The 12,920-nt window shown below is 34.8% G+C and overlaps 3 protein-coding genes and 1 non-coding gene across 4 annotated transcripts; 2 read left to right on the forward strand and 2 right to left on the reverse strand.

Moving 5' to 3' along the window:
• Positions 1 to 143: 143 nt before the first annotated feature.
• LOC128866046 (J domain-containing protein CG6693) lies at positions 144 to 1,331 on the reverse strand. The gene has a single exon (XM_054106521.1). It carries the CDS (start codon positions 1,162 to 1,164, stop codon positions 298 to 300), a length of 867 nt encoding a protein of 288 aa, XP_053962496.1. The 5' UTR covers positions 1,165 to 1,331; the 3' UTR covers positions 144 to 297.
• A 1,324-nt stretch (positions 1,332 to 2,655) lies between these two features.
• LOC128866039 (uncharacterized) lies at positions 2,656 to 10,237 on the forward strand. Its single transcript, XM_054106507.1, has 9 exons — positions 2,656 to 2,836; positions 2,904 to 2,918; positions 6,016 to 6,140; positions 7,744 to 7,853; positions 7,914 to 7,994; positions 8,066 to 8,207; positions 8,287 to 8,579; positions 9,369 to 9,641; positions 9,705 to 10,237. The coding sequence occupies exons 3-9, from the start codon at positions 6,020 to 6,022 to the stop codon at positions 9,909 to 9,911; spliced, it is 1,227 nt and encodes a 408-aa protein (XP_053962482.1). The 5' UTR covers positions 2,656 to 2,836; positions 2,904 to 2,918; positions 6,016 to 6,019; the 3' UTR covers positions 9,912 to 10,237.
• LOC128866028 (protein farnesyltransferase subunit beta) lies at positions 3,522 to 5,768 on the reverse strand. The gene is made up of 6 exons (XM_054106496.1): positions 5,569 to 5,768; positions 5,204 to 5,460; positions 4,683 to 5,118; positions 4,486 to 4,618; positions 4,313 to 4,415; positions 3,522 to 4,239 (listed from the first exon to the last, which is right to left on the reverse strand). The coding sequence occupies exons 1-6, from the start codon at positions 5,665 to 5,667 to the stop codon at positions 3,870 to 3,872; spliced, it is 1,398 nt and encodes a 465-aa protein (XP_053962471.1). The 5' UTR covers positions 5,668 to 5,768; the 3' UTR covers positions 3,522 to 3,869.
• Trnat-agu (transfer RNA threonine (anticodon AGU)) lies at positions 8,772 to 8,845 on the forward strand. Its single transcript has one exon. It is a non-coding gene; the product is annotated as a tRNA-Thr (tRNA).
• Positions 10,238 to 12,920: the final 2,683 nt, after the last annotated feature.

A 12,920-nucleotide genomic window follows, 5' to 3' on the forward strand; every position in this document is an offset into this window, starting at 1 on the left:
GAACATTAGCTCTTTCATGTGATAACACCCAACTTCTTATGTCTAATTGGAAATTAACTTTGGTTATTGAATACCTTCTTAGAAACCGTTACACATATACTATACTTGTGAATGTAAAACAACATATCAATTATAAACCTTGATTAATCCAATTTGTATTATATTTCCTCTAATGCCGAAAAGTGGAAAAAATTCAAAAATTATAATTACGCTGCTTGCTTCAAATTAAATCGATGCATCTAAGCATACAAATAACCCCCACGTATAAAATAAATAAATTTAAGGATAGATTCATGTTTAATTGCGCTTTTTGTTTACTTTTCCAGTTTTCACGCCATTCACTTTCGATGGAGTTCCGGTTGCTTTCTTTTTTGATGATGTGTTCTTAGAATTGGATTTCTTTCCACGGATTTCGAACACCTCCGAACTGTCATCATCTGCACCATACTTTTCCATTAGCCTATCCATAAGTGAATTGTAGTCCGACTCGCGAGACCTGTTACGCTCCATAATTTGCCTTTCCAGATTATTTTCATTCTGCATTTTTTGTTTTATCTCATCTGCTTCTTTCAATTCGCGCGCCATCTTTTTGTGGCGACGCTGTCGTTTCTGAGCCGGCTCATTGGTAAATATTTTATATTCTGGCACCTCACCGGCATCGATCATTTCTCGTATGATCTTCTGCAAACGCGGTTCATCCACCACATTTAGGAATGGCACCTCATTCATCATATGATTGATACAGCCCTTACTCGATAAATACGCCTTCTTCATATCATTTCGCTCTAATTCGGAACCAACATAGGACTTTTGATAATTAGAAATATCTTCCTCAGTGATTCGCTTGAACATCTGCCTCCATAGATCCAACCATGACTTGAGTTTTCCATCTAACATATCGTCTTCATCGTCAACAACACCTTGTTCATCATATAAAGCACGCTTGTCTTTGTCAGAAAGAACTTGGTAGATTTTCGATAATACCTTGAATTTTTCTGTGGCATTGGCTTTTTCGTCATCCTTAACACGGTCTGGATGAACTTGTAGAGACAACTTGTAATATGCCTTTTTTATATCCTTTGGTAATGCCGACTTTTCCAACTCCAGCAGCTTGTAGATATCTCGCTCGTCAAAATATTCCTCGCACAAATCTAATAGCCCCATTATAATAGATTTATATCAGCGTCCTACGTTTTGAAAGCGTTAAAAGGTTCTCTATGGTTGCAAGTTAAACACAACTTAAATTTGCGGAAAAAATGGCAGATTTTGACTACAAAAGATATGTTGAAATAAATTCGGTAGAGGCGCGCGAACCGCAATGCTATGAACGAGGCGAAATCATAAGGGGGTGACTTCGGTAGGGCGACGACAATATATACATGTATTTTGTTTTTGCAATTCAGCGATTTGAATGTAAAAAAATTGAATGAGTTTGTTAATGAACAAATAAGGCAACTGAAATAAGGTGGAACCCTTTAATATTTAAATCATTAAATTGCAAGGAAAAAGAAAATCTACTGCTAAACCAAAGTCACCTTGTGTTGATTCGCCTAGCCTGTATTTTTATTGTGACCATTGAACATTGTCAATTGCTGAAGCAGGGCTGCCAACATTCCAAGACAGTAGGGCAAAGCACAGAAAGTAGCGCGTTTCGAAAATCGGTACTTTATTTTCGTGATTTTAACACAGATAACGTCAGTAATGTGAATAAACAAATAAAAAGAAGAGAGGACACTGATTTGTAAATTTTCAGGCAATGGCTTGGTGAATATTGTGATTTAAGATTTGTGTCTTATGAATTTAACAAAATGATAAAAATGAAATCCCGCGTCTTAAATAATAAAAGCATTAATAATAACAATACTTCCAAATAAATCTTTTGCTTTTCGTACCGATGCTGCCGTGGCAAGCAAATGTGTGTGTGTATGATATATAATTTCTGGTGTTCGTCAATTTCCATTGCTTTCACTTACGGTGCTAGGATACATCAAGAATGATAAAATAAGAGATGACGCCTGTTTTGTATTATTAAGGTGCCTGACGTTAGACTTGTAAAAATCGCGAAAAATGAAGTAACTGTTTTTGGAAGACTCCACCGTCAGTATTCAATTCGCCTTGGTTGTACAAAGCGAATAGAGTATTCACGGTGACGCCATTAAAACACAATTACTTTATTTTTCGCGATTTGACGAGTCTACGCCAACTAAGTTCGCAATACAAAACAAACATAAGTAGGAAAAATTAGATGTTTGTGAAAATTCAATGAATGGCTTGGTAATATTGTTATTTGTGAGATTTAAACTAATCAAACGAATGAAAACGAAGTGCCGTGCACTAAACTGTGAAAGTACAAATTTATATAAAGACTCCAAATTCAGTTTTTTGCGTTTTTATGCGGAAGATTCGTGGTTAGAAAGTATGTGTGTGCGCGTATAATTTCTTATGTTTGGTTGCTTCCATTGCTTTCGCCTACTCTCTTCTTCACAAACAAGTAATTCCCCTTCCTTTTGTTTGTTTATTCATGGGCTCTAACGCCTTGGTATCCAAGGTGGATTTACTTATATGAGAATGCCATCACCTGTAATAAATTCGCCTTGGTGGTATCATTTGAGCTGATTAATTCACCTTAGGCGAATTGGCACCTCCGTCAAAAATTTGTGCCAAGGCAAATTCGCTTTGTTTACATATTTCTTTATTTCTATATTGTTATTCAAAATATTTCTAACAGTTATATTGAAACGCAAAAAATTAAGATTATCAGTATATAACGTCGTATTATTGCATTGTTATTTTGAATGGAAACATGGTGAAATGTGTATTGTGCGCAAAGACGATGGTAAGCAAAATAGGTTCTTTTTTCCTTTCCTTTCTTTTTGTCTTATGTGTTTCAATTTATGTTTCAGATCTTGGTATGGTAGGTAGGTGCATATGATGCGGAAGGCTATGTGCTTGTTTTCTTATACTGAAATATTGAAGTCAATCAGCAGTGGGCTGAACCTCTTGTCCATGCAGTGGAACAAGAAAACTCCACTATACCAGTACCGGTTATGAATTTCATTAGTCCCGAAATGTTTGAATAGAACGCAAGTCATTTGGTGTGTGGTGGCTTCAATTGGTGGTTACTTTACAAATGGAACAATTTGCGAAGAGGCACTTTGAAGGCAGATGAACATTTTAAATGTCAATTTAAAACTCCAACGATGGCTCTTTGACTAGTATATGTACATATGCAAGTCTATATTTAAAAGTCTTAAATTGCAGAAACCAACGCACATTAGACAGATGGCAGCAGTAGAATAAAAACAAGAGCAATGTATTTTGTTTTTGCCTGCAGTCGATAGAATGAAAATCTATAAACAAAGATTGACAATTTATAGGCCAAATAAATAGAAAAAAATTAAAAAGGCAACGTTGCTGCTACTTGTCTATGAACCTTGACATAATCATAAACGCTCAATTAAGAATTTTTTTTAAGACACTTGACATTTATTTTAGAAATATTTCACAATAGAAAAGAGTAGCATAACAAACGTTTAAAAACTGCATTAGAGAATACATATACAAGTCATTAGTAAGAGGACGCTTTTCGAGTGCTCAGTTAGCGAGTGAGTAGATCATGGAATTGCTTCCATTAAGCGATCGGGAGGCATTCTATGGTACTTTTATAATTTACACTTATTAAATTTATACGAATCAATTTTTTTATTTACGAATTTACATAATTTTGTGTTGCAATAATATTTTTAAAGTCATCGATCGAGCAGCGAAAAATTGCACATTGCCTGATTTTCACTAAGATTTCATTACAATAGATGCTTAAGTGTGACTCTCGGATATATGTAATGAGGCGAATGCTTGCTAATTTTTAATCAATTTGATATTGATGAGCTGACAGATGAAATTGGCGCTTCCTCTTCCTCAGTACCATTTATGCCTTCCTCCGTTTCCATAGGACTTACACTCGATGCTGTCTCGCGGTCAATGCTATCTTCATCGCCGCTAGGCGTCGAATCATGTTGAGTGCTGGACGCCCTTGTATTTTCATTGAATTTCTGATTTAGTTGCTCAAAGTGAGCTAATGAGCAGGCAACAGCACGGGGTGGTACATTAAAGAGTGGGTGTGTTGGTGAGAGCTCATTTACAGGATCTCCTAGCACTTGAGGATTGAGTGAAGACTCTGAGTGCTGGGCAATCGAGACGCCGCTTAGTGTATAGCAGGTATGGTAAAGATCTTGTGGTCTAATTCGTTAAAAACATAAAAAAATGTACAATTTTCCCCCATTTTGCGCATTCAAAAACCGCAAAAACTTACTTGCCGGGCTTATCAATCAATCCGCCATTCGCCTTTTGACAGCAAAGCAAAATATATTCCTGTAACGCACTGCTATCGAAAAGAGAGTGCTTCACTGGTTCAGCTGAAAAAAAAAACATACAAAACATACCATCATTACATACTTTCTTACGTATAATTTACATGATCTATACCTTCTGTGGATATTATGGCTTGTGTTATGGGTATTGTTGCGCCAACCCAAAAGGAATAACAGCCATCAACCAATTTATTAGTACGCCCCTGAAAACCACCTTCGTATGGCATTTGGCGTTGCAAATTCCATTTCTCCAGTAAAACCATTTATTTATTATCAAAACATTCATCGGACACATTTTCTATCAACACTTACCAGCAATTGTTGCGTATCACATTTGTGCCCTTCGTTTAACATTGCCAAGGCCGCAATACCGCAAAACGTGTAACCGCCATGTGCTTCCAGATCCGGTGCTCCTCCAAAGCCACCCTCATATGTTTGACAACTAGCGATCCAATCACCCGTCTTGTCGAATAATTTCGCCAACATTTTTGCAGGCATATTGGTCAATTTGGCACAAGAGATAGCGCAATATGCACCTCGAACGTCAGTCTCACCATCCACATGTAATCGAAATGAACCATCTGGCTCTCGCACAGAAAGCAAAAACTGCATCAAAGAGTCGCGGTCGATGGCACGATACGCACTCGGTGTGCCGATAATGCATAGACTGTTCACAGCGGCATAAGTTGGCGCTAAATGGGGATACTGGCCGGGACCGCCTGCAAAACCGCCATTCGGATGCCGACACCTGCAAAAAGACAAGTTGCACTAGCATAAACTTATATAAAATTGTTATAGTAAGCTTAAAAAAGCTAGGTTTTCCAACTATGTACTTTGTTAGGAACTGCACTACATGCTCCAGGGTATCTTCGTCAAAAGTAAAATTTAGTAAGTGCGCTGCTTGTAATATCCAATACACATTCCATGGCCGACTACTGTCCAAGCACTCATAATTTGCGGGTAACCGGCGTAGCATTGATTCCAAATAACGTTGATGTTCTTCTCGATGAATTTTCGCTACCTTTGCATCCAGGTACTGCATTTGTTGAAAGCGATTGAAACATTTTTCAATGGAATTCTCGGTTTTTTGCTGTTATGTGCCAATAACGTGCAATCAAAGTAAAATATATTCATGATTAAGATTTGTTTGATTCATAGCTTCTCGGCGCATACGCGATGACAACTAATTGGAGCTCACCTGTTCGCGAGATGTGATTGTTGACATTCGCTCATCGTTGAATTTGTAACGCTTAAGTGAAGCGTAATCACGAAATGTGAGCTCCTCATCCATGTCCATGCCACCTTAATTAATTGTTATTTGCAGTTTTACGGAGATGAACTAAAAAATAACTATTTGCAACAAATGAGTAACAACAACAAAACAGACGACAAAAGGCGAATTCGATTGGAATGACATTAGGCGTGCTAGGGTTGCTGTAGGGCGTAATTTAGGCATACACAAATATAAAAAATAGTAGTACAACAACCACAACGACAAGTAGTAGTTTTTATGCAAAACCAGTTCATATTCACACAAAAATTGTGGTCAAAAAATATAAGCAATGACCAGGAAATATAAATATATAAAATTTTTTAATAATGCAAGAAGGCTAGCAGCATATTTGCTTAATTTTTTATATTTCAGGAACATGCGCATCTTAAATATATGGGTTTTGGTATATTTTACTACTAATAGCGTGACTGCTAAGATTACTGTTAACAAAGTTATTGTACGCATACCTAAGCCGATGGATATTGGCCTTATATTTGGTAAGTTTTAATTTATTTAAGGCCTACACCATTCATATTGGCATCCAACTGGTTGAATTAATTGCTAAAAGTTTATAGAGATAGCAACGTCTGAGATCAAGTTGTTGAATGTTTATGCTGCTACAATTACAACAACAACCAAGTTGGTTGACGCTGTTCAATTGGTTGGAGGAAGATAAAAATACTTTGTTATTAACCTATTATTGTATGAAAGCAAGTCGAATCAACTTTATAAATTTTCCGTTTTGATTCTATTTCAACCGTGAGAGAGAGCGTAAGTGTAGTAGATTTAAAAAAGGCTATACGTTTAGATAATGAAATTCGGCAAAATTTGATTAGACGACAATAGAAATGTACCAGCCCATTGAAACAATAAAATTGAAACTTATAACAATAAAAAAGTTCGCCACAGAGTTTATAAATTTTTTTTTAAAGAAATTGAAATAAACAGTAGATATATGAAAAAAAACTTTTTAAAGTAGTTCAAAAAGATTATCATCCATCCGCAAGGATCGAAAATAAAATAATATTAAAGTACTAATTTCGGAATTTCCAGCAAAAAGTCTGTCGGATAGCTTTTGTCTATTTGACATTTGAATGTAGCAATGGGATGCTTATTTGCTAAGAAACATTATTCATATATGATTACATATTTTTGACTAAAAAAAAGTCAGCATTCACCTTATTTTTTGACCTAGCCTTTTTACTCAAATATAACAGTTAAATTTTAGCTTCTATATTCCACTGAAGGTATGAAACTCAGATTTTAACTTATATGTATATTTGATCTCAAAAATAAATGTGAAATTTTTGACCAAAAAAAAAAAAAAAATATTATCTATATTATTTTATTAATAATAAGTATCGCAATTACATTAATATACATTTTTTTCGCTGCGATTTTTATTCCTTCTCTAGTACAAAAACAATGAGCGAAAAAACCTTTCCAAAAAAATTTAATTCAAAGTTATTGTTTGTGAATCGAACGGCCAATCAGTTGAATGGTGTAGGCCTTGCTTTATAAAGCAAATGACACGAAAATTGTATAGCCCTAGTGCAGAGCAAAATTAGCGCGACATTATTGCGAGAAAGGAAAACATCAATAAGTGTCAATGTTTAAGCAACAAAATTATTTACGCTTTTAACAATTTGATACCCGGTGAAATCAGTTTTCTAGGGTATTATAACTCTGCGCGTAGCAGCCTAATATAAAAATGATTATTAGAATTGCAAGTTTTTTTTCTACTTAAGCACTTAAGAATGGTTAAACTGAAATGTGGGTATAGCGGCAATTGATTTGTTTTCGATTTTTGTAAAAAGTATTTTTTATTTTTGGTTTTTTTGATTACACAGTACTTAGGTTAAGATTTAGAATTTAATTAAAATTTAAAGATTAATGTCTGTAAATGCGGGTTGGTATATACGTCTGTCTTCGCCGGCGATTAGATGAAACTCAAACTCTTCGTTCAATGGCGTTCTTATCTTGTCCTGTTATTGTCAGGGCTGCCATCGGGTCGTCTGTTCAATCTGTGTTGCCACATGAAACAAAATTTATTTAATTTTTAATTTTAAGAATTTGAAATAATGTTTTTTTTTTGCACAGATTTAACAGTTAAAAATGTCCGGAGCAAAGAAGCAGAGCCATTAGAATTTCGCATACATTCAAATGGCACTTGTTGTGTAAATTTAACGGAAAATACAATTATGAAAAATGTAATTATATATACTCGAAGTTTTTTTGTTTTAAAAATATATAATAGGCATAACTTTCAGGCTGGCCGCGTGGTGGGCGGAAGTTTCGGAGTCCTTCAACCGGGGGCCACAGAATTAATATCTTTGATTTGGCCAACAGTTGTAAGAAAATATTAATAAAAATTGACTTAATTTTTTGTAACTATCATATTTCGTTAAAAAAAAACCCAAAGTCTCTGTATAATCGTGTGGGATCTTGCCCAATCGTTTTAACATCAAAAAATGCTCGAAACATCGAAGAACATCAGAAACACACCATTAAATTTGATACACGTTTTACAACGCTGGATCCCGAAGGACGCACATTAAGGAAATGTTAGTTAAAAACTAAGTTATATGAACAACTGTATTTTAATATAAAATAACTGTTCCTTACTTTTACTTAAATGATAAGGGCCAAACTATAAAGATTGCAAAAACTGGGATAAAGAATATCTGCAGAATTGCACCCCCGTCAACTGTGAAGAACGTTATTTTGGGCAGCGCAGTTTTTATAATAAAACCACACAACATTGTGATGAGGTGCCACGCTGTGATAAACCAAATATGATCTATGATTTGTATAACAATGACTGTCTAATTCCGGAAAACTTTTTTACTGCCGAAGATATGAAAAGAATACAAAGTGGTGATTACGTAGACGAAGCTGAACATGACGAAACTGGACATGAAGAAGCGCCAGAAATGGTGAGTGTTGAGAAGAAATGAATTTGATAAAATCACATAAGAAACTATTTATGGTTGTACTAAAAAGAAATAGGAAAAGTACTATTGGAGTTTCAAAAAGTGCATTGGCCACCCTGTTGTTAAGTGAGATGAATTTATTGTTAGGTGGTAGTCTTGGGTATTTAATACGCTTTTAGAGTGATGAGAGACAAGGGCGCCGTGGCTTAGTTGGTTAAAGCGCCTGTCTAGTAAACAGGAGATCGTGAGTTCGAATCTCGCCGGGGCCTTAAATCTAGTTGCCACAAGTTTTTTTTTATTTTTATTTAATTTTAATCTTTCCAGAACAACATGCGGCATTTTTTTTCTATTTTTCTACATTTTTTGTTGTAAATTTCATTTGTTTACATATTCCCTAAATTTCTTATATATTTTACCCTTTTCAGCGCCGCATGAAGTAAAATGCCAACTATTTTTTTAATTTTTTATACATTTTTTGTTGTAAATTTCATAACTTTACATATTCCCTAAATTTTTTATATATAATTTACCCTTTCCAGCACCGCATGAAGTACAATGTAAACTTTTTTAAAATTTTTTTTTACCTTTTTTCTAAACTTGTTGTTGTAAATTTCATAACTTTACATATTCCCTAAATTTTATATATACTACAATATATTTTACCCTTTCCAGCACAACATGAAGTATAATGTAGACTTTTCATATACTTTTTTCTAAAATGTTTATACATTTTTTGTTGTACATTTCATTTGTTTACATATTCCCTAGATTTCATAGTTCACCCCTTTCTAGAAAAACAATGGCGAAAATATGGGCGACACACCGTTCAGCAAAATGAAGGAAACATGCGACAACAAAAATAAACCACATCCTCAGCAACAACAGCAACATTTTGGCGCGAAACGGGCTGCCGATGCTTTTGATGAAGAGTTCAATAATTTAATGCAATCTCAATTCGTTGATCCAGTTGGTGGTGATGGTCCAAAGCCTACAGTGGCGCCCATAGCAGCAGAAAACGGTTATATACCATATTGGTTGAAGGGCATATTGGAAGGTCTAGTGGTAGTAAGTTCTCTTGGCGCAAAACGCTCTCTTCGCTAGAATAATGCGAAATTTTTTATGAAAAAGGTTGGTGCTATAATATTTTTGCAGGTTCTGGCCACACTTACTATTTACGTGCTCATTTGTTTTGTGATCTTTCTGATTGTCACATGGATATCACGTCGTCAATTTAAGAGCAATGCGAAAGCAACTTGTGTATTGCGTTCGCCGGCGCCATCGGATGTTGGAGAGGAACCACTGATAACACCATCCAGTTTGCTATCTCAGCGTTGATTGTATCAGGAAGAATGGATGGGCCAACCTTTGTGCATCGAAGTGTATGAAGGTTTCAACCAATTTTGTTTGCTTTTATTGCTTCTGTTTTGTGTAGATAAGAAACTTTGAAAACGAAATTCGGAAATTCGGCCACATCAAAAAAAGTGAAAGAGTCACTTAAAAATTTTCTGTCACCTTTTTATTTTGGAGGCAAATTATACTTGTTTGTATGAATGTATGCATGTATGCATGTATATTCTTGTCTCTGAATATTTTTTATGATAATTCGGCTGCGATTTTTGGAGAGCGGCGTCAGAAAAATAAACTTACTTTGAAAATATGCATTTTTTCATATCTTAATTTTCAAGTAAATTTGAGAACTCAACAAGAACAAATTGAATAAAAAACTCTTATTATTCTTATATATTTATTAAATTACAAAAATCTAAAAATAAAAATTAAAATATGAGTAAAGGTGTAATATATGTATTAACCTCTCGAGAAGAATTAAAGAAAACGAAAAATTTGGACACAAAAATATGTATATAGTATGTATAGGGGTTTTCAGTAAGAGCGCTTCAACTTTTGAACTTTTTTGAATAAAACACAAACGGTTTGACTTTTTTAACAAATTTTTTTTTATTATCGAGTTTGAACATATACATTTAAGTATGAAATTCGATTTCTTTTGCATGACCACCGCGTGCACGTTTTACGAAGTCCAATCGTTGAACCCAATTTTCGACCACTCTTTTGCATAAATCGGCCGAAATTCCAGCAATTTCACGTTCAATATTGGCTCTGAGCTCACAAATCGTCGCCGGCTTGTTACTGTAGACCAATGACTTCACATAACCCCAAAACGGGACGGCTTGTTAATTGGACCGTAAAATGGCCGTAATGCTCTTAAAGTAGCACCTATTGAATAACCCTATATGGATGTATGCATGTATGTATATATTTGAAGGGTTATATACAGTTAGAAGGCCGAAAAAAACGAAATTTCCAGAATTTTTGAGAAAACTTTTAAATTTATTGATGTAAAAATTTGTACACATAAAGGGTTTTCCAATAACAGGTGTTACAGGTGAATGGATTGCGCTATCGAGCCATTATTACCGACTTCTTATGGTCGCTATTGGATGGTATTGATCTGGACAACGTTTAACAAGACGGCGCTACGTGCTACACAAGCAACGAAACCATTGATCTTTTACGGGAAAAGTTTCCGACCCGTGTTATCTCTCGAAGAGGTGATCCCAATTGACCACCGAGATCTTGTGATTTAACACCTTCTGACTTTTTTCTTTGGCGCCACGTGAAAGGGAAGTTCTACACCAACAGCCCAGGGTCGATTCAAGACCTCAAAGATGGAATACGTGAGGCTATCGAGGGCATAGGGCAGCCACTTTGCAATTCGGTTATGGAAAATTTCATGAAAAGGATATTGCCCTGTAAGCGAGGTCGTGATGGTCATTAACGGCATACCTTCCTCTTTATAATGAAATAAACATCCGATTATTTACATTAAAAAACAGAATAACACCTCTTATTAAAAAACCGTATATTATGTCATCTTTTAACTATGTATATTTTAAAACTTAGTATTAGTAAAAATATTTATTTGGAAAGGAGCTACAGCTGATCTCCGAGAGGTGGCCACTATATCTCTGCACTGGATCCTCTGAAATTAAAAAAACCGAACAGATTTTGTTAAAGTAATGTTAAATCTAGTAATTAATCGCAGGAATAAGCAAAATTATTTTTTTTTACAAAGTGGCGGTTTCTCAAAAAAAAAAACGATTTTTGACCAAAATTTCGGGCCTTAAATTGTTTATAAAAAAAAATATTTTTCGGTGAGAAAAAAACTTCGATTAATTACTAAAAAATATATTTAAGAAGCTCGTGTTAAAATTTGAGACTAATCGGTGTAGTCGTTTTCGAGTAATGTTGGTCACCGTCTTTGAAAAAACCATTTTGAGAAAAACGCGGTTAAAGTTTGAAAAGCATTTTACCTTTACGCCTTTTCAAATTTGCGTGTAACTTCGAAAATATTTACCGGAACGATATTAAATTTTCTGAGTGTATTTTTTAATATATGTAAATTAAAAAAAAAATAAATAAATAAAAAAAAATCGATTTTTTTTAAATTCTAACTGTATACCCCTTAAAACAAGGCAAATTTATTTGATTTGTGTTTTTTAATTAATTTGGTTTCTAATCTATTAAACTTTGTTTCATACACACGAATAAAAATGCTAGCTTTTCACAAAGGACAGTATTAGCAGTCTACCGTTGATGGTCCTATTATTGTATAAAATTATGTAAATATATATTCACATATTTTTTATGATTCGCATGGGATCTTGAAAAATACAGAAAAATTTGCAAACGAAGTTCCTATTTAATATTTTATCTAAGAAATAATATTTTGTAATAAAATTAAGAAATTAATTATATTATTTGATCAATTTTATTTGTACATACATATCCGATATAATAATTAGAGAAAAAATTGGTGCTTTAAGATTTTATGCAACTTTCAAAATTTAGATTTATTCTCAAGAGAATTCGTAACCACGTATGCCATTTACCATTTTAGTAGGAAACGAAATTGCCGACGAATTGGCTAACCGTGGATCAGCGGTGCCCCCACAGGAGCCAGAGCCAATAATCGGAATCAGTTCCGCAGGAATCAAGAAGGCAATCTACATAAAGAGCGATGGTCCGGTCTAGAACGCTGCAGAACTGCAAAGTGTTTTGTGACAAGTCCGAACAGAAAACTGTCAAACTTTCTACTAAAACTTAGAAGGAAAGACATTCGGTTGATGGTTGGCATCATTACAGGACACAACCCATGGGGCCAGCATATGACCACCATTGGAATCATTGAGGACCCGGTATGCCTGTCATGCTTGGAGGAGGCGGATAGCACTGAGCACTTTCTCTGTGAGTGACCTGCCTTTGCTAGAGCACGGCTACGAGTATTGGGTTCCGATGTCATGAGAATGAGTAAAAACTGGAGGA

The sequence above is a fragment of the Anastrepha ludens genome, chromosome 2, assembly GCF_028408465.1.
Source record: "Anastrepha ludens isolate Willacy chromosome 2, idAnaLude1.1, whole genome shotgun sequence".
NCBI classification, from domain to species: domain Eukaryota; kingdom Metazoa; phylum Arthropoda; class Insecta; order Diptera; family Tephritidae; genus Anastrepha; species Anastrepha ludens.

Bases quoted from the DNA above. Each gene is read 5' to 3' on its own strand.
- LOC128866039 (XM_054106507.1), top strand. From the start codon at position 6,020: ATGCGCATCTTAAATATATGGGTTTTGGTATATTTTACTACTAATAGC. The intron at 8,208-8,286 runs GTTAGTTAAAAA...TTAAATGATAAG, and splicing joins AGGACGCACATTAAGGAAAT to GGCCAAACTATAAAGATTGC. The intron at 9,642-9,704 runs GTAAGTTCTCTT...TTTATGAAAAAG, and splicing joins TATTGGAAGGTCTAGTGGTA to GTTGGTGCTATAATATTTTT.
- LOC128866028 (XM_054106496.1), bottom strand. From the start codon at position 5,667: ATGGACATGGATGAGGAGCTCACATTTCGTGATTACGCTTCACTTAAG. The intron at 5,119-5,203 runs GTACATAGTTGG...GTCTTTTTGCAG, and splicing joins GTAGTGCAGTTCCTAACAAA to GTGTCGGCATCCGAATGGCG. The intron at 4,240-4,312 runs GTAAGTTTTTGC...TTAACGAATTAG, and splicing joins TTGATTGATAAGCCCGGCAA to ACCACAAGATCTTTACCATA.
- LOC128866046 (XM_054106521.1), bottom strand. From the start codon at position 1,164: ATGGGGCTATTAGATTTGTGCGAGGAATATTTTGACGAGCGAGATATC.